The 20,837-nt window shown below is 44.8% G+C and overlaps 1 protein-coding gene across 1 annotated transcript in view; it reads right to left on the reverse strand.

Moving 5' to 3' along the window:
- LOC124594715 (gustatory receptor for sugar taste 64e-like) overlaps window positions 1-20,837 on the reverse strand; it is a 159,036-nt gene that overhangs the window by 126,525 nt on the left and 11,674 nt on the right. Inside the window, exons 3-4 of the mRNA XM_047133083.1 lie at window positions 14,562-14,712; window positions 939-1,057 (exon numbers count right to left, since the gene is read on the reverse strand). Of these exons, the coding sequence (XP_046989039.1) occupies window positions 939-1,057; window positions 14,562-14,712 (270 nt within the window). The remainder of the gene's footprint in view (window positions 1-938; window positions 1,058-14,561; window positions 14,713-20,837) is intronic.

Here is a 20,837-nt window from a genome sequence, read left to right on the forward strand (position 1 = left end):
CATAATAGAGAATTATTGTGAAGACGGTTCGATGAACACTCTGCCAGGCACCTAAGTGTGATCTACAGATTTTCCATGTAGATGTAGCTGTAGATCGCTGATGTACTCTCTCTTCTGGGTGCTTCAGGCAATCCTTAGTAACGTTAACTTACTTCTTTCTTGTCAAGCGATAACCGTGTATTCGGATACAATTGAAATATTGTTAACAATTCTTTCATGTCAAATGACCTTGATTTCTAGCTGCTAAGACGAAATACATGTAGTACTGCTAGAGCACTAGTGAGAAATGACAGTGCATGGAGCCACAATGGGGCGTTTTCGATCTGTTAGCGTAAAACGTAACTTCAATTGTTGTTGTAACAGGGAGTAATAATTCGAAATTCTGAATCCCTCGTTGTCCCTCCAGCCTAGTGCTAATGTAATGGTGGAGTGGAGACGTAGTGTGTCAGGTGCGCGACCCTCCCTTGCGATCTGGCCTGGGTAGGATGAGTTAATGTCTTTTGTGTTGCCTTCCTCTGCGTCATTACCAAAAATGGGTCAAATGGCTCTGAGCACTATGGGACTCAACATCTTAGATCATAAGTCCCCTAGAACTTAGAACTACGTAAACCTAACCATCCTAAGGACATCACACACACCCATGCCCGAGGCAGGATTCGAACCTGCGAGCGTAGCAGTCCCGCGGTTCCGGACTGCAGCGCCAGAACCGCTAGACCACCGCGGCCGGCGCGTCATTACCACTAAACGGCAGTATAAGCTTTGACGCCGTGACTATCACCCCCTACCAGGACCTGATTGACTGAGCAGGAGCACATCTCCTCAGTGAGCAGCTGTCACTAATCCGACTGCTAGGTCCTCCTAACTTATGCAGTTTTGAGCCGGCCAATTTGCAACACTCCTCGGCATGGGGCAACTTGTACGGACTCTGGGCTACTTACATGTGCGGCTGAAGGTGAGACCTTGCGAAGACATGTGCAGGCAGCTGAGAACAGCGAAGACCGTCGATCCCACCAGGCTAAACATGGCGTAGATCACTCGCAGACTTGTCCACTGGAATCTGCAACATCGTACGGGTTTCAGGACACACTCTGGCGCTTCCTTAAATTTCTTTCACATTTTGATGTAAGTAAACATATTTCTATAAAATGTGACGATATAATCACTTTTTTATTGACAGCTGTATTGTAATGACATTTTTTTCTCCTAGCAGGTCATTACACAATAACCAGTATTGAAATTCGTTAACAAATGTTTTACTAGATCACTATTCAAGAATAAAAACGGAGTTCATCAGATCACGGACCCTGTTGAAAAATGCAAGTGCATTCTTAAGTTTTTTCCTATGACAAAAATAGCGAACCTGAGTCAGGATACGTGCGTTTCGATAATGTAGTTTGCTACAATTGTCGTTCAGTTTGTTAGCTGCAGAACAAGATAATCATGTGAAAGAAAAATCTGTAAAAGGAAAGATTAGTGGCTCCACCAGTATCGTTGAACTTCTGTGTGAAAGTAAGACAACTTAGACCAAATATGACATGGAACTGATATGCTACTCTGGACATAATACGGATTAAATATTAACAAAAATAGTTGAGTGATAATTAAAGGAGGAGGATATAGAGCCGAAAATTATTGCAATTTCTACGAATTACGTAGAAGTAGTGAAAGCTTTTTCTTATCTAAGATGTCGTAATGCATAATATGTACGAACCAAGAATGATATAAACGCACACTGGCACAGAAACGGAAAATTTTTCTAAATAAACGTAATTATCAAAAATTAATATCATTATACGAGAGTTGGAATTTAAAAAGTGGCAACTACACTCCTGGAAATTGAAATAAGAACACCGTGAATTCATTGTCCCAGGAAGGGGAAACTTTATTGACACATTCCTGGGGTCAGATACATCACATGATCACACTGACAGAACCACAGGCACATAGACACAGGCAACAGAGCATGCACAATGTCGGCACTAGTACAGTGTATATCCACCTTTCGCAGCAATGCAGGCTGCTATTCTCCCATGGAGACGATCGTAGAGATGCTGGATGTAGTCCTGTGGAACGACTTGCCATGCCATTTCCACCTGGCGCCTCAGTTGGACCAGCGTTCGTGCTGGACATGCAGACCGCGTGAGACGACGCTTCATCCAGTCCCAAACATGCTCAATGGGGGACAGATCCGGAGATCTTGCTGGCCAGGGTAGTTGACTTACACCTTCTAGAGCACGTTGGGTGGCACGGGATACATGCGGACGTGCATTGTCCTGTTGGAACAGCAAGTTCCCTTGCCGGTCTAGGAATGGTAGAACGATGGGTTCGATGACGGTTTGGATGTACCGTGCACTATTCAGTGTCCCCTCGACGATCACCAGTGGTGTACGGCCAGTGTAGGAGATCGCTCCCCACACCATGATGCCGGGTGTTGGCCCTGTGTGCCTCGGTCGTATGCAGTCCTGATTGTGGCGCTCACCTGCACGGCGCCAAACACACATGCGACCATCATTGGCACCAAGGCAGAAGCGACTCTCATCGCTAAAGACGACACGTCTCCATTCGTCCCTCCATTCACGCCTGTCGCGACACCACTGGAGGCGGGCTGCACGATGTTGGGGCGTGAGCAGAAGACGGCCTAACGGTGTGCGGGACCGTAGCCCAGCTTCATGGAGACGGTTGCGAATGGTCCTCGCCGATACCCCAGGAGCAACAGTGTCCCTAATTTGCTGGGAAGTGGCGGTGCGGTCCCCTACGGCACTGCGTAGGATCCTACGGTCTTGGCGTGCATCCGTGCGTCGCTGCGGTCCGGTCCCAGGTCGACGGGCACGTGCACCTTCCGCCGACCACTGGCGACAACATCGATGTACTGTGGAGACCTCACGCCCCACGTGTTGAGCAATTCGGCGGTACGTCCACCCGGCCTCCCGCATGCCCACTATACGCCCTCGCTCAAAGTCCGTCAACTGCACATACGGTTCACGTCCACGCTGTCGCGGCATGCTACCAGTGTTAAAGACTGCGATGGAGCTCCGTATGCCACGGCAAACTGGCTGACACTGACGGCGGCGGTGCACAAATGCTGCGCAGCTAGCGCCATTCGACGGCCAACACCGCGGTTCCTGGTGTGTCCGCTGTGCCGTGCGTGTGATCATTGCTTGTACAGCCCTCTCGCAGTGTCCGGAGCAAGTATGGTGGGTCTGACACACCGGTGTCAATGTGTTCTTTTTTCCATTTCCAGGAGTGTATTTACTCACAACCGATACAAAAGAGTTACATGTTTGCATCTTTTACTGTTCTTCAAATGGTCACCAACGTTGTGTAGAACCCGTTGCCAGCGATGTGGAAGGCGTAGTATACCGTTAGCAGAGCCTGTTCTGTTGATGGTACGAATGGAGCGGTCTGCTGCCTATTGAATGTCTGGAACAGTTCTCAAGCGAATTCCACGAAGTGGTTCCTTCATCCTCGGAATCAAATCAAAGTCACAACGACTAAGTCCGGGGTGTATGGTGGATGGTACAGTACTTCCCAGTCCCATCGACCGAACAGAGCAGCCACAGCTTGCGCTGTATGCACCCGTGCATTGTCGTGCAAAATAATGGTTGGGTTGCGCAGAAAGTGCCTCCGCTTCTTTCGCAAAGGTGGTCGCAGGTGATGCTCCAAACACGAACAGTAATACTGTGCACTGACAGTCTGCCGTGGAGGAACGTAATGCGTTAAGATAACACCATCACAGTCGTTAGGATAACACCATCACCATAACTTTAGACCACTCCATTCGCACCATCAACAGAACAGGCTCTGCTATCGGTATACTACGCCTTCCACATCGCTGATAACTGGTTCTACATAACGCTGGTGACTACTTTGAGGGACAGTAGCAGGTGCAAACATGTAACTCTTTTGTATCGGTTGTGAATAAATAGTTGCACACTACTTAAGTTCCAACCCTTGTAATTGGGCCATAGCTGATCCCAAGCCCGATTGAATAAGGTGGAGGGGAAGGAATAACACTTTCAAAAATTTTGGCTGACCTGGCCTGGCCCAGATGTGGAGGAGACCTCAACAGCAGTGAAGACGTAGACGAAGACTATCGGTATTGCAGAACTGGCAGAAGAAAGACAAAAAGAAATAAAAGTAGCCACATACAACATAAGAACTATGAGACTAGCCGAAGACGTTGAGAGACAGGGACAAGAACTGCCAGACATTAAATGGGATGCCACGTGTACCTGTGAGTCACCTCTCCAAGGAGAACTCCCCCACGAGGTCACATCTTCTTACAAAATAATGAGGATTCTAATGTGTATGGAGTTGGTATTCTAGTCAACGATAATAGCAAAGAATTCGTTTACAAAATGGTCTGCGTTTCTTCTAGAGTGACATACATTGTCCTCAAATTGAGCAGCAAATTTTACATACAAATCATTCAGGTGTATGTTCCAAGCAGCAGTTCTGATGAAGGGATGTTGAATAACTATACAGAGGTGTCACTAAAATCAAAGATTCTGAGAAACACAACTGGGTATCATCATGAGAAATTTCACTGCAAAAGGAGGACAAAAGAAAGATGAAAACCCGTGGAACTTTGGTATCTATGCGTTAGGCTGCAGAAATGGAAGAGGTGAACGAATGCCAGAATATCTTAGAGCTGAAAATCTCTCTTTTATGAATGCTTTCGCTGAGAAGCCCGTCCAGCGTAAATGGACATCTATCAGCCCTGATGGTCAGACCAAGAAAGAAGTAGACTTTGCGCACAAAACAAAAAATAGAACTGCAAAGATACGTCTGTACTCGATAAATTCGACATCGACCTTCACATTGATCTCATAATGGAACGATAAAAATGATACGGAAGTATACTTTTCCAAGAGAAAATGACTTAGGAAAATACAAAGCATCATTTCAGCGAACTTTATCTGAGATACGTGGTCCAACAGAAGATATGAAGTCTTTAGAAGTCAACGAACTTGCTGAGAAAATGACCACAGACATCAAAATTGCAGCACTCCAGAAATCTAGCAAGAACTCACAACTATCAGTTAATACCACTCAGATCATCAAAGAAAGGAAGGCAATGATCGGGGTTACAGCAGAGTATACACTCTTAATAAGACTGTCCGGAAAGATATAAGAAAAGATATGAGGGAATTTAACAATAATCTGACATGCAGACGATTGAAAACAGCCGAAACATGAAAATTTTAAATACAGTATGTCTACAAGGAGAACTAATATTACGAAACTCAAGAATAAGAAAAGAGTGATAGTCACAGATAGACATAATATTACTGAATTTTTTTAGGGATTTCTACCATGAGTTGTATACTGTAACCACAGACAGACCGTCAGAGCAAGAACAAGCAGCTCTGAATGATGCACAGGAAGAAACACTAGAAGTAATCACTGCTGCAGTTGAAAATTCGCTTAAACAACTAAAACAAAATCCCCTGGGGAGGATATGATAACAAATTAAATCTGAAACTAGGATCAAGTAACTCGTTGGGAGCTGTGGGGATACTTATCAACAAATGCATCAACTCCGCAAGAATAACAGAAAAATGGAAAAAATGTTGAAGTGGTACTACTCCACAAAAAAGGGTGATAAGGAAAACTTCTAGGACTATTGTCCGGTCAGTTTGTTACCACAACGTTACAAACTCCTGTTTAAAATTGTAACAAACCACGTCACAACAGAACTGGATGTATATCAACCTGTTGCGCAACGTTGGAATTCGGGAAGCTGTTTCGCCTATGGATCACATCGAGGCTCACCTTCTTCTCGAGAAAATAACTGAGTATAACAGCCGGATTCATCTGGCCTTTAAAGAATAACGAAAACCTTTCGACTCCGTGGAAGTTTGTAATATCATGAAGGTCCTTGAAAACGCTAGGATAAATTGAGAGTATATAAAGCTCCTGAAATACGCCTGTGAACGGGCGACTATGAAAGAATGGATGAAAACCTTATCACCAGTACGATTCCAGCAGGCAAAGGAGTTCGCCAAAATCACACCATTTCTCTGAAACTCTTCACACTTGCATTGGAGGATGTATTCAAATTACTTGACTGGAGTAACAGAAGAATAAAAGTCAGTGAGTCACGTCTGAATTATATACTCCTTGCCGATGGTGTTATGCTCATATGTGAAGATTTGAAATAACAAAAGAGTATGATCTAAGAACTAGAAGTTGTCTCTGTGAAGACTGACTTGGAAATAAACAGTAATAGAACAAAAATGCTAATCACAGTCAACCAACCACTTACAGCAGAAGCTGTTGACGAATACATCTACCTTAGCCACAAAATTAAACTGGGGAGAAATACTCAAAATGTAAGAATTGCTCGCAGAATATGACTGAGTTGGACAGCACTCCAGAAGCTGGAAATTATGACTCTAAAGTAGTCGTAAGCTACAGCGCACACAACGAGCCTTGGAGCGCCAGATACTAGGAGTCAGTCAGACATTAGAAGGAGAGGAAAGGTAACAGAAATCATGGAGAAAACTGCAAGACTGACGTGGCACTGGGTCGGACACGCAGCTCGACGAGATCAGGTAAACTGCAACAATTGTTCACTGCAGATTATTATGGGTCCACACGAGGGGCCTTGGAAGATCCCAATAATGACGTGAAGCTGGATCACGATGGTACCAGGTGGCTCAAAACGGAAGACAGTGGAAACATATGGAAGAGGCCTATATCCAGCAGAGGACTGAGATAGGCTGAACATGACGGGATAGGATATGAGGCGATCTCTGCAATAAGAATGCAATAATTTCTTATGGGTTTCTATTTACTCTTTAACGTTTTTCTCGTTCTGGTGATCTCATGAAACAAAACAAAAATGATTTTTGATAAAACTTCAAACATGTTCTCGTGCACTACTGCCATATTGATAAATACCGCCGTACGTTTTGGACAGAAGACAGACACACTGCGATGTGCAGATTGTATTACTTTGCTCATGGAGACGGAAGAGTATTTAGAGAAACTCCTCAGTACGATGAAAAGAACTTTGTGGAACAATTATAGTTTAAGAATAAACAAAAGAGTCGAAAGTGACGGTAAGCATACGCAGTACTGAAGAAGAAAATGAATCTCCAACGGCGACACCGGGCGAGTTGGCGCAGCGGTCAAGTGGTTAGCACACTGGACTCGCATTCGGGAGGACGACGGTTCAATCCCGTCTCCGGCCATCCTGATTTAGGTTTTCCGTGATTTCCCTAAATCGCTTCAGGCAAATGCCGGGATGGTTACTTTGAAAGGGCACGGCCGATTTCCTTCCCCATCCTTCCCTCGCCCGAGCTTGCGCTCCGTCTCTAATGACCTCGCTGTCGACGGGACGTTAAACACTAATCTCCTCCCCCTCCTCCTCCGCAGCGGTCAGCACACTGCACTCGCATGCGAGTGGACGACGGTTTGGATCCCTGTCCGGCGGTCCAAGTTTAAGATTTCCGTGATTTCCCTAAATCGTTTCAGGCAAATATGAGGACGGTTCCTTTGAAATAGGCTGATTTCCTTGCCCACCCTTCGTAACCCGAGGTTGTGCTCCGTCTCTGATGATCTCGTTGTGGACGGGACGTTAAACTTCAGTCTTTCTCCTTCCTTGCTTCTTTCCTTCTAATAATTAGAATTTGAAGTAATGTGTTAGAAGTGAAACAAGAATTTATGTTTTTTCCGGAAGCTAAAGCACAAGGCATGGTAGAAGACGGAAAGAAATTTCGAGCAAAATGCAGACGCCATTATCGCATTTCATTTTAGAAAGAACTTATCCAACAGCAAGAAAATCATTCTGGAAATCAGGAAACGGATTATGAGAGCGTTTTGCTGGATTTCTTACGGCGTGCGCAAACGCGGAGGACACTCGGCACCTTTAAACACTCTGTCACTTGGAGGACAACCAGACCTCAGCTGCCTTTCCGAAGATCTCGCCATCAATCACGGTGGTTGGATCAAAAACGTCACAAGGGTCCCTGGTTTGGAAAGGAACGAGTCGAAAGCTACAAGTGAAAGTCATTTGGGTACTTCTGACAGTGGAACATATGTACCGTTACTGTTAAGGCTAAGAATGTAGTATACGCAACTTTTAGAGGTGGTAGTGTGGACCAAAACAAGAAAAAACGACTGCTAAACGTGCTCTAAAACGCATACCTTAAGAGCTATGAGCTCTGGTTCTATACAGGAGATGTGTTTCAGGCTAGCGAAGATGAGCAAGTGCTCGTACCTTCTCAGGTATGCATTTTAGAGCCCATGTTTAATGGACTTTTTTCTTGCTTTGGTCCATACTACCACCTCTGAAAGTTGCCTACCCTACATTATCAGCAACAACGGTACCGGTATATGTGTTCCACTGTCACAGGTATCAGAATGTTTTCGCTCATAATTTTCGACTCCTTCGTTTCTGGTACACAGACAGTTACCTCAAATTGATACATTTATCCTTCACCTTCTTGAAAGTTAGTAACATCAATGGATCACCTTCTATATACATACACTATGTGATCAAAAGCATCCGGACACCTGCCTCAAAATGACTTACAAGTTCGTGGCACCCTCCATCGGTAATGTTGGAATTCAATATGGCGTCCGCCCACCCTTAGCCTTGATGACAGCTTCCACTCTCGCAGGCATACGTTCAGTCAGATGCTGAAAGGTTTCTTGGGGAATGGCAGACCATTCAGGTACCGATGTCGATCGGTGAGGCCTGGCACGAAGTCGGCGTTCCAAAACATCCCAAAGGTGTTCCATAGGATTCAGGTCAGGACTCTGTGCAGGCCAGTCCATTACAGGGAAGGTTGCATACATGGAAGAAGCCTGGAGATACTAGAAGGTATCAGATAGATTATATAATGGTAAGACAGAGACTTAGGAACCAGGTTTTAAATTGTAAGACATTTTCAGGGGCAGATATGGATTCTGACCACAATCTATTGGTTATGAACTGCAGATTAAAACTGAAGAAACTGAAAAAAGTTGGGAATTTAAGGAGATGGGACCTGGATAAACTGACTACACCATAGGTTTTACACAGTTTCAGGGAGAGCATAAAGGAACAATTGACAGGAACGGGGGAAAGGAATACGGTAGAACAAGAATGGGTAGATTTCAGGGATGAAGAAGTGAAGGCAGCAGAGGATCAAGTAGGTACAAAGATGAGGGCTAATAGAAATCCTTGGGTAACAGAAGAGATATTGGATTTAATTGATTAAAGGAGAATATATAAAAATGCAGTAAATGAAGCAGGCAAAAAGGAATACAAACGTCTCAATAATGAGATCGACAGGAAGTGCAAAACGGCTAAGCAGGGATGGCTAGAGGACATATGTAAGGATGTAGAGGCTTATCTCACTAGCGGTAATATAGATACTGCCTACAGGAAAAGTAAACCGACCTTTGGAGAAAAGAGAACCACTTGCATGACTATCAAGAGCTCAGATGGAAACCCAGTTCTAAGCAAAGAAGGGAAGGCAGAAAGGTGGAAGGAGTATATAGTCTATACAAGGGCAATATTCTTGAAGTCAATATTATGGAAACGGATGAGGATGTAGATGAAGATGAAATGGGAGATATGATACTGCGCGAAGAGTTTGACAGAGTACTGAAAGACCTAAGTCGAAACAAAGCCCCGAACTACTGATAGCCTTGGAAGAGCCAACCCTCACAAAACTCTACCATCTGGTGAGCAAGATGTATGAGACAGGCGAAATACCCTCAGACTTCAAGAAGAATATAATAATTCCAATCCTAAAGAAAGCAGGTGTTGGGAGATGTGAAAATTACCGAACTATCACCAGTTCTTTACAGACGAAAGGAAGAACTGGTAGCAGCCGACCTCGGGGAAGATCAGTTTGGATTTCGTAGAAATATTGGAACACATGAGGCAATACTGGCCCTACAAGTTACCTTAGAAAATAGATTAAGGAAAGGCAAACCTACATTTCTAGCTTTTGACAATGTTGGCTGGAATACTCTCTTTCAAATTCTGAAGGTGGCGGGGGTAAAATACAGGGAGCGAAAGGCTATTTACAATTTGTACAGAAGCCAGGTGGCAGTTATAAGAGTCGAGATGCATGAAAGGGAAGCAGTGGTTGGGAAAGGAGTAAGTCAAGGTTGTAGCCTTTCCCCGATGTTATTCAAGCTGTATATTGAGCAAGCAGTAAAGGAAACAAAAGAATAATTCGGAGTAGGTATTAAAATCCATGGAGAAGAAATAAAAACTCTGAGGTTCGCCGATGACATTGTAACTCTGTCAGAGACAGCAAAGGACTTGGAAGAGCAGATGAACGGAATGAACAGTGTCTCGAAAGGAGGGTATAAGATGAACATCAACAAAAGCAAAACGAGGATGATGGAATTTAGTCGAATTAAGTCGGGTGATGCCGAGGGAATTAGATTAGGAAATGAGGTACTTAAAGTAGTAAAGGAGTTTTGCTATTTGGGGAGCAAAATAACTGATGATGGTCGAAGTAGAGAGGATATAAAATGTAGACTGGTAATGGCAAGGAAAGCGTTTCTGAAGAATAGAAATTTGTTAACATCGAGTATAGATTTAAGTGTCAGGAAGTCGTTTCTGAAAGTATTTGTATGGAGTGTAGCCCTGTATGGATGTGAGATATGGACGATAAATATTTTTGACAAGAAGGGAAGCTTTCGAAATGTGGTGCTACAGAAGTATGCTGAAGACTAGGAAGGTAGATCACATAACTGATGTGGAGGTAGTGAATGGAATTGGGGAGAAGTTTGTGGCACAACTTGACTAGAAGAAGGGACCGGTTGGTAGGACATGTTTTGAGGCATCAAGGGATCACCAATTTAATAATGGAGGGCAGCGTGGAGGGTAAAAATCGTAGAGGGAGACCAAGAGATGAATACGCTAAGCAGATTCAGAGGGATGTAGGTTGTGTAGTTACTTGGAGATGAAGAAGCTTGCACAGGATAGAGTAGTATGGAGAGCTGCATCAAACCAGTCTCAGGACTGAAGGGCACAACATTGCCGTGTAACCACTCCGCCACAGGCCATGCATTATGAAAATGTGCTCGATCGTGTTGAAAGATGCAATCGCCATCCCCGAATTACTCTTCAACAGTGGGAAGCAAGAAGGTGCTTAAAACATCAACGTAGGCCTGTGCTGTGGTAGTGCCACGCCAAACAATAAGGTATGCAAGCCCCCTCCATGAAAAACACGACCACACCACAACACCACCGAGTTTTACTATTGGCACTACACACGCTGGCAGATTACGTTCACCGGGCATTCCCTGTACCCACACCCTGCCATCGGATCGCCACATTGTGTACCATGATTCGTCACTCCACATATCGTTTTTCCACTGTTCTATCGTCCAATGTTTACGCTCCTTACACCAAGCGAGGCGTCGTTCGGCACTTACCAGAGTGATGTGTGGCTTATGAACAGCCGCTCGACCATGAAATCCAAGTTTTCTCACCTCCCGCCTAACTGTCATAGTAACTGCACTGGATCCTGATGCAGTCTGGAATTCCTGTGTGATGGTCTGGATAGATGTCTGCCTATTACACATTACGACCCTCTTCAACTGTCGGCAGTCTCTGTCAGTCAACAGACGAGATCCACCTGTACGCTTTTGTGTTTTACGTTTCCCTTCACGTTTCCACTTCACTATCACATCGGAAACAGTGGACCTAGGGATGTCTAGCAGTGTGGAAATCTCGTGTAAAGACGTGTGATACAAGTCACACCCAATCACCTGACCACGTTCGAAGTCCTTCAGTTCCACGGTGCGCCCCAGGTTGCTCTCTCACGATGTCTAATGATTACTGAGGTCGCTGATATGGAGTACCTGGCAGTAGGTGGCAGCAGAATGCACCTAGTATGAAAAACGTATGTTTTTGGGGGTGTCCGGATACTTTTGATAACATAATGTACGTGATTGAAGGTGTTGCTTGTTACGCGCACGTCGTGATATTTACTACCATTCGTTCCCATCCTCTTCAAGAAAGAGAAATCAAATATATCTGTCAAGACGTATAATGTTCTCCGTAACGTTCTTGAACATGGGTTTAGCGGGAGCACGAGTACTTGTACTTCAGCAGGGATTCCCTTACTGCCTTCCTTGTCGAGACTGTAGCAACACGTTTTATGTTGGAAATATGTATTAAGAGTCCATTCTGTGGACTATACATGGTGATTGCAGCGTAGGGGCTCAATCTCGCCGAAGAACGTTTCTGAGGTCGTCAGCTAACATATGAAGAACAGTTTCTAATGCTTTTTTTTTTCCTTCTGAAGATATACAGTACTATGCAGTTTCCTCCACAGAATCGTTGGGCTCATATCGCTGCACACGATGAAACGAGGGTGACTCATATGGGCATTGCGTACGCATTGCTTAATCTCCATTGGACAACTTGCTATAATCTTCGTAGCATTGAGGCGTCGGAATGGTCTTGAGATGTTTGCCAACAGCATCTCTATCGTCCATCACTTGACGGAACTTATTAGTCAACCACAGAATGGAACCACCGTCAATCGGATAGTTTGTGCGTGTATTGTAAGGTCATGGGTTTAAGAGGATGCACACTAAGTTCATGAATTTTTACCGTTTATTGTTGGCTTGCTAGTTATGAGCTGACGTTGAGTTTCTGCATAACACACAGTACGTCACGATCTATATGTATAATTTTGCTACAAGTTGTACGGCGTGATTTAATCTTTAGCGGCTGTGATGAGTAGACCACAAACAATAGATGAAGTGGTGAGAGTCCAGGACCCACCATCTGACAAATACGTTTTAGTTTGTCAATCATCATGGGTGCGATTACGTCGATGAGGGTGAAGTACTGCTTCATGTCGTGTAAGGGTGTTGCTTTTCCATGTAGTTGTCAAAAGTAATCATATTTTAATCATCTCAGTATGATATACGATGTATAGGTCTGTAAACATCACGAACACACTACACAGACTTGTATCAAGTGAAATTCGTTACTGATAGGCACAGCACTGCTTTCTGTTCTTCATTGTTGGCTGTCGGTTTTTAAACGGATTTCAACACCTGTGAGCCGGCCGAAGTGGCCGAGCGGTTCTAGGCGCTACAGTCCGGAACCGCGCGACCGCTACGGTCGCAGGTTCGAATCCTGCCTCGGGCATGAATGTGTGTAATGTCCTTAGATTAGTTAGGTTTAAGTAGTTCTAAGTTCTAGGGGACTGATGACCTCAGAAGTTAAGTCCCATAATGTTCAGAGCCATTTGAACCTTTTTCAACACCTATGACAGTGGAAGACCAGTGTGGGAAAGGGTATGGGATGGCCGTTTGAAGCGCTACCGAAACCAGTTACACGTCGGGAAGAGTCCGCTTTTCCGTTAGACACAGCACTAAAATTTAACACGATGTTATAAATGAGAGACCTGTCACACATACTATGTACACTGATACCTGGTTTAGTCAAAAACCAAAGATTCCGGCTATTTCGCTATTTCATCGTTGATCGCTGTACTGCGAGAAGTATTGACTAACTTTTACGCTTCTTTCCAGAGAGCTTAGAATATGAGTCATGTAGTCCCCCAGAATTTGGCCTTCTGCGTGCTTGTACACGCCCCATACTTGCTAGTCCATCTGTTTCAACGAGACGAACACAACATTACTACTTAGGCAAAAAAAACTATACAAACAAACGTATTTCGCAAAAAAGGTTAGCCTTTGACTTACGTTGTTGCCCTATTTGTACGAGTACCAACATCTTAAATACAAAACTCTATTGGTACCAACGTCGTCTCCATAAGAGGTCAACAAATTTTCACCTTAAGACACAAAGGAATTACAGACATTAGCTGCGAGTTGGCATTACTTGAAATCAATGGAGAAAGTTGAAAACTTTTGCCAGACGGGGATTCGATCCCGTGTCTCCCGCTTACGAGGCAGATGCCCTGAGCACTGAGCCATCCGGACACAGTGTTGAGTGCATCTGCACAGACTACCCCAGCACGTCTCCCGTCAGCCCAAATTCTCATCTTATCCATACACTACTAACGTAGTGCCCGTTGCCCATTACCCTCATTACTCGCAACATTTCGCCAGTTCCCGTAAGACTTCGATCCAGGTGTGCATCTGCAATGAAGAGATACGTCCGAAAGAACAGACACGCGATGCGACCAATGATGTGTTCCGTGCAGTTGTAACGACCACTTTAGCCAGATGGCGTAGTGGTGAGAGCATCTGCCAAATAAACAGGAGACCTGGATTCGGATACCGGTCCGGCACAAATTTTCGAGTTTTCCCATTGATCTCAATCAACGCTCATTCGCATCCAGTGTCTGTAATTCCTTTTTGTCTTAATTCACAGTGACTGCTAGATCAAATTGGTATCTGTTCTTTCGGACATGTGGCTTTTTAAGTGGCTGTGTACTCTGATAAGAAAGTAAAGAGTCGAAAATATGCGCTATAGTTACAACCGTGTGAGGCAGTCTGGATGAGTAACATGTACCGCGCAATCATTCACGAAGCAAGGATGCCACTGTCAGTAGTTTCAGTGAACATAGAGTTGGAAAAACGAAACGCACTAGGGTGCTCAGCTGGCGCGTTACCTCAGTGAGTGGGGGGAGGCAGCCCGCACGCCGCGCACGGGCATGATGGCGAAGCACTGCGCCATGGCCAGCACCCAGCTGACCGCCCGGTGGAATGAGTCCGCCTCGCTCGCGCCGGCAGACTTGATGGGCGTGGTCCACGTCTTGTGGCCTGGTGGCAGACAACAAGCACTGCTCACCGCCTCTGAAACTGGTTAAGTACACACTAAACAATACAGTGAAATACACCCCATCAGTCCAGAATGTTTCGAGGCTGGAGTAATACAAAATAGAGAACAGTTAAGATGGTGGTTTTAATGCTTCTGGTGTTCTACACAGGCTCCATTTGAGTACAACGCACAGAACGTTCATTCAACCGTGTGAAACTGATGGAAATGTTCTTCTCTGGGATGTTGTTCAACTGGTGTGTTACACTGGCTTGAACACCGGTTGGTCGACAAAGTGTTCACCCTTCATGTCAACGTCATGTCATGTGTTCGTATTCGTAACGTAAAGTCTCGTCACTCCTAATCTACACTAATGGCCATTAAAATTGCTACGCCACGAAGATGACGTGGTAAAGACGCGAAATTTAACCGACAGGAAGAAGATGCTGCGATATGCAAATGATTAGCTTCTCAGAGCATTCACACAAGGTTGGTACCGGTGGTGACACCTACAACGTGATGATATGAGGAAAGTTTCCAACCGATTTCTCATACACAAACAGCAGTTGACCGGCGTTGCCTGGTGAAATGTTGTTGTGATGCCTCGTGTAAGGAGGAGAAATGCGTACCATCACGTTTCCGATTTTGATAAAGGTCGGATTTTAGCCTATCGCGATTGCGGTTTATCGTATCGCGACATTGCTGCTCGCATTGGTCGAGATCCAATGACTGTTAGCAGAATATGGAATCGGTGGGTTCAGGAGGGTAATACGGAACGCCGTGCTGGATCCCAACGGCCTCGTATCACTAGTAGTCGAGATGACAGGCATCTTATCCGCATGGCTGTAACGGATCGTGCAGCCACGTCTCGATCCCTGAGTCAACAGATGCGGATGTCTGCAAGACAACAACCATCTGCACGAACAGTCCGACGACGTTTGCAGCAGCATGGACTATCAGCTCGGAGACCATGGCTGTGGTTACCCTTGACGCTGCATCACAGACAGGAGCGCCTGCGATGGTGTACTCAACGACGAACCTGGGTACATGAATGGCAAAACGTCATTTTTTCGGATGAACCCAGGTCCTGTTTACAGTATCATGATGGTCGCATCCGTGTTTGGCGACATCGCGGTAAACGCACATTGGAAGCGTGTATTCGTCATCGCCATAGTGGCGTATCACCCGTCGTGATGGTATTGGGTGCCATTGGTTACACGTCTCGGTCACCTTTTGTTTGCATTGACGGCACTTTGAACAGTGGACGTTACATTTCAGATACGATCCGTGGCTCTACCCTTCATTCGATCCCAGCGAAACCCTACATTTCAGCAGGATAATGCACAACCGCATGTTGTAGGTCCTGCACGGGCCTTTCTGGATACAGAAAATTTTCGACTGCTGCCCTGGCCAGCACATTCTTCAGATCTCTCACCAACTGAAAACGTCTGGTCAATGGTGGCCGAGCAACTGACTCGTCACAATATGCCAGTCACTACTCTTGATGAACTGTAGTGTCGTGCTGAAGCTGCATGGGCAGCTGTACCTGTACACGCCATCCAAGCTCTGTTCGACTCAATGCCCAGGTGTATCAAGGCCGTTATTACGGCCAGAAGTGGTTGTTCTGGGTACTGATTTCTCAGGATCTATGCATCCAAATTGCGTAAAAATGTAATCACATGTCAGTTCTAGTATAATGTATTTGTCCAATGAATACCCGTTTATCATCTGCATTTCTTTTTGGTGTAACAATTTTAATGGCCAGTAGTGTATTTTCCCAGAAAATAACTGTTTGCGTTTTGCATTTCAATCAAATCGCGGCAGGTGCTCAATACGTCATTGTTTTCGTCCCATAGTCAAGATCTGCATTACAAACTTTGTACACAATTATCGCTTCCTCAAATCGTTCTAGACACTGTCTTGAACACCTTATTTAGAGATGTTGCTCCATTGCGATTTGTGGCATAAGATCTTAGATGTACTAGAGTCACAAGTCCACTGTTTAACATTACCTGCTCGCAACTGAGTGGTCGAATGCACACCTGATTGTTTGCAATAGTTACTTCAAGTTGCCACGCCAGTTACTGTGCTGACGTCGATTACAAAATTAGTCTCTGAACTTTTTGGACGGACAATGACGCGCATGTTTTGTGTCGTTATGTCAATTTTTGAAACATTGTGAAAAGCCAGAATCACTCCCACTCACCAGTCTTTGTCTGCACTGTACTTGAATATCGCGTACAAGCAAGTCTCTACTTCAGATTTCTCTTTTATCCATTTTTTTGCTATGAAACCATGTATATAAGGCTGATAATAATCGACAATACACATCAATCCGCAAACATACTTGAAAATGTTTTCCGTGATGTTTCTTTAACATATGGTTTCGCCATCTACCCGTACATTAACGTATACTGACCTTGTTTAAGAGTAATATCCACTCGGTTTTACAGCCATGATCAATACCGTACTTGTATGCTATTGCTCTTACCAGAGGCAATAGGTTCAGATCAAAGTGATGGAAGACTTTTCATCAGCACAATTTATTCTGCAAAAAGGCGGCTGATTGAGGCATACATTTCCTACTACCTATACTACGCATCGGTATCCTGAGATTAAAATCAGACTTCTTCAATAAGTCTAACAGGGTAAGTACTTGTGATAATGATGAAATAGTTCTCGGGCGAACGTCCAGATGTCAGTGTCCAATGGACACAATACTTCCACGAACGATCGCGTTCCCATGATCAGGCACAGGGCTTGCATCTTCTCTCATCCCCACCCTGATCTGTCGCCCTGTGTTCCGTCTCGTTAGGCTGCTGCAGTCTTGTGTTTTTGGTGTTCTTGGCAACGACGCTGATGGGAACACAGGGTCTGACCAGGGGTCTATCAGATTCCATGGCAATCGTAGAACACTGCCTATCGGAACTACACAGAATGTAATACGACCATAGTGACTTCCTGACACAGACGTCTAACTTTTGGGACTGTGTCATTAAACAGCATATCGAGTTTCAAAGAAAGGAACCACCGATCGATCATGACAGTGGATAGTTCTATCTAACGCCTGGGAACCCGAATTGAGTCTGATTAAGAAGGGAGAGGAGACGTCCCACAATGAATTGACTCCGGGGTCGGTCGGAGCAATAGCAGAGACGTCGCCAGCACGCATCCCTGGGCGCGAACCTCGGACAGAGAGACGTGTCGGTGGGAGGAGGGGGCACGAGATGCTGGACGTCAGAGGGTTGGGGGGGGGGGGGGGGGAGTGCGGAGGAGAAAATACAAAACCCTACACCAGCTCCAATACTATCCGTTCATAAGCACACCTGATGATCACAGCATGGTCTTTTAGCGGAACATTGTGCCTCTTCCACACTGACCTCCAGCTGTTCAAGCGTGAAGTATTTCGTCGTGAACTAAGTTGAGAGCAGTTGACAAATCATATTTGTGATACTGTTGGCAGCGATTCGTTCGTCGGACAGCGGTGTTAAGCTCTACTGTCACGACCTCACGACCTATTACGTCTGTAATCCGCAAGCCACCGTGTAAGAGGTCCATGAATGATGAATTTAATGCTAGCCCACTCGAGCAGATGTAATTTCGATGGATAGCTCGCGCGCTGCCTGCGATATGTAAGGTATCTCAGACCAAAGAGCAGTAGTAGCTGTAGCTCCGGCAGTAGGAGTAAGTAGTAGCTAGCAGTCGGGTGTGTGGAGTTGGCGGGACCGGTCGTGGGGAGCGATGGCGGAGCCTGAGCGATGTAGTATAAGGTAAAGAGCAGCTGCCGGCATATGTAGTTTGTTACAGGAAAATTTGTACTACTGTTATATCAAGTCCCATGTAAATGTTTCAAAACATCTTTTAATAATATTCCTTTTTATAAAATTAACTTTTTGACAATCATTCGTCTGAATTTAAAGAATTTATTAATTTCTGCAATCCATGGTCATCCCGATTATCATAAAGAAAACTCAGTCGTTTCCTTTCATACATGACAAAGCTAGCGACCAGCATTGCACTGGGCTGCGCCTGAAAAAATTCTTATAGTAGCAGACATATACGCGTTATCCGGCGACTTCATTGAGGTAAGAATTTTCAATTTATTCAGAACGATCTTTCAGGGCCATGGCGCAGCACTGCTGACGTCCAAATTTACCAGTTTAGACTCACTGTCAGTTAATTATTGAAATGTTATATATGAGTCACCAATTTTATTGAGAGGTTAGTCACGTTATTACTGCGAAGTTACGGAATAACAAACTATTGGGAGGTTACACTGGATGTGAATGATATACATATATTTTAACTGTTGCGAGGTTACAAGTGTCGCTCCCCACTACCGGTCCTGCCAGCTCCATTCACCCGACTGCTAGCTACTACTTACTCCTATTGCCGGAGTTAAAACTACTACTGCTGCCAGCACTGCTCTCTGGTCTGCCATTCTCTTATAGCTTACATATCGCAGGCAGCGCGCAAGCAATCCATCGAAATTACAACTGCTCGAGTGCGCTAGCAATAAATTCGTTATTCATGAACCTCTTACAACCGTATGGCTGGGGGTCGGGGGTACGTGATGTATCACAACCATCCGCCACCCCCTTCTTCCTGATCTACTCGCGGACTGTGAAACTGAGCATGTCGTTTGCGCCTGGGACGCTCATTGTCTAATCCAGTGTTCTTCTAATGTGTTCCTTTTTTTTTCGGTCATCAGTCTACTGACTGGTTTGATGCGGCCCGCCACGAATTCCTTTCCTGTGCTAACCTCTTCATCTCAGAGTAGCACTTGCAACCTACGTCCTCAATTATTTGCTTGACGTATTCCAATCTCTGTCTTCCTCTACAGTTTTTGCCCTCTACAGCTCCCTCTAGTACCATGGAAGTCATTCCCTCATGTCTTAGCAGATGTCCTATCATCCTGTCCCTTCTCCTTGTCAGTGTTTTCCACATATTCCTTTCCTCTCCGATTATGCATAGAACCTCCTCATTCCTTACCTTATCAGTCCACCTAATTTTCAACATTCGTCTATAGCACCACATCTCAAATGCTTCGATTCTCTTCTGTTCCGGTTTTCCCACAGTCCACGTTTCACTTCCATACAATGCTGTACTCCAGACGTACATCCTCAGATATTTCTTACTCAAATTAAGGCCGGTATTTGATACTAGTAGACTTCTCTTGGCCAGAAATGCCTTTTTTGCCATAGCGAGTCTGCCTTTGATGTCCTCCTTGCTCCGTCCGTCATTGGTTATTTTACTGCCTAGGTAGCAGAATTCCTTAACTTCATTGACTTCGTGACCATCAATCCTGATGTTAAGTTTCTCGCTGTTCTCATTTCTACTACTTCTCATTACCTTCGTCTTTCACCGAAGTACTTTCAAACCCTACTGTGTACTCATTAGACTGTTCATTCCGTTCAGCAGATCATTTAACTCTTCTTCAATTTCACTCAGGATAGCAATGTCATCAGCGAATCGTATCATTGATATCCTTTCACCTTGTATTTTAATTTCACTCCTGAACCTTTCTTATATTTCCGTCATTGCTTCCTCGATGTACAGATTGAAGAGTGGGGGCGAAAGGCTACACCCTGGTCTTACACCCTTCTTAATACGAGCACTTCGTTCTTGATCGTCCACTCTTATTATTCCCTCTTGGTTGTTGTACATATTGTTTATGACCCGTCTCTCCCTATAGCTTACCCCTACTTTTTTCAGAATCTCGAACAGCTTGCACCATTTTATATTGTCGAACGCTTTTTCCAGGTCGACAAATCCTATGAAAGTATCTTGATTTTTCTTTAGCCTTGCTTCCATTACTAGCCGTAACGTCAGAATTGCCTCTCTCGTCCCTTTACTTTTCCTAAAGCCACACTGATCGTTACTTAGCGCATTTTCAATTTTCTTTTCCATTCCTCTGTATATTATTCTTGTAAGCAGCTTCGATGCATGAGCTGTTAAGCTGATTGTGCGATAACTCTCGCACTTGTCAGCTCTTGCCGTTTTCGGAATTGTGTGGATGACGCTTTTCCGAAAGTCAGATGGTATGTCGCCAGACTCATATATTCTACACACCAACGTGAATAGTCGTTTTGTTGCCACTTCCCCCAATGATTTTAGAAATTGTGATGGA

This window comes from Schistocerca americana, chromosome 2, assembly GCF_021461395.2.
Source record: "Schistocerca americana isolate TAMUIC-IGC-003095 chromosome 2, iqSchAmer2.1, whole genome shotgun sequence".
Taxonomy (NCBI): Eukaryota; Metazoa; Arthropoda; class Insecta; order Orthoptera; family Acrididae; genus Schistocerca; species Schistocerca americana.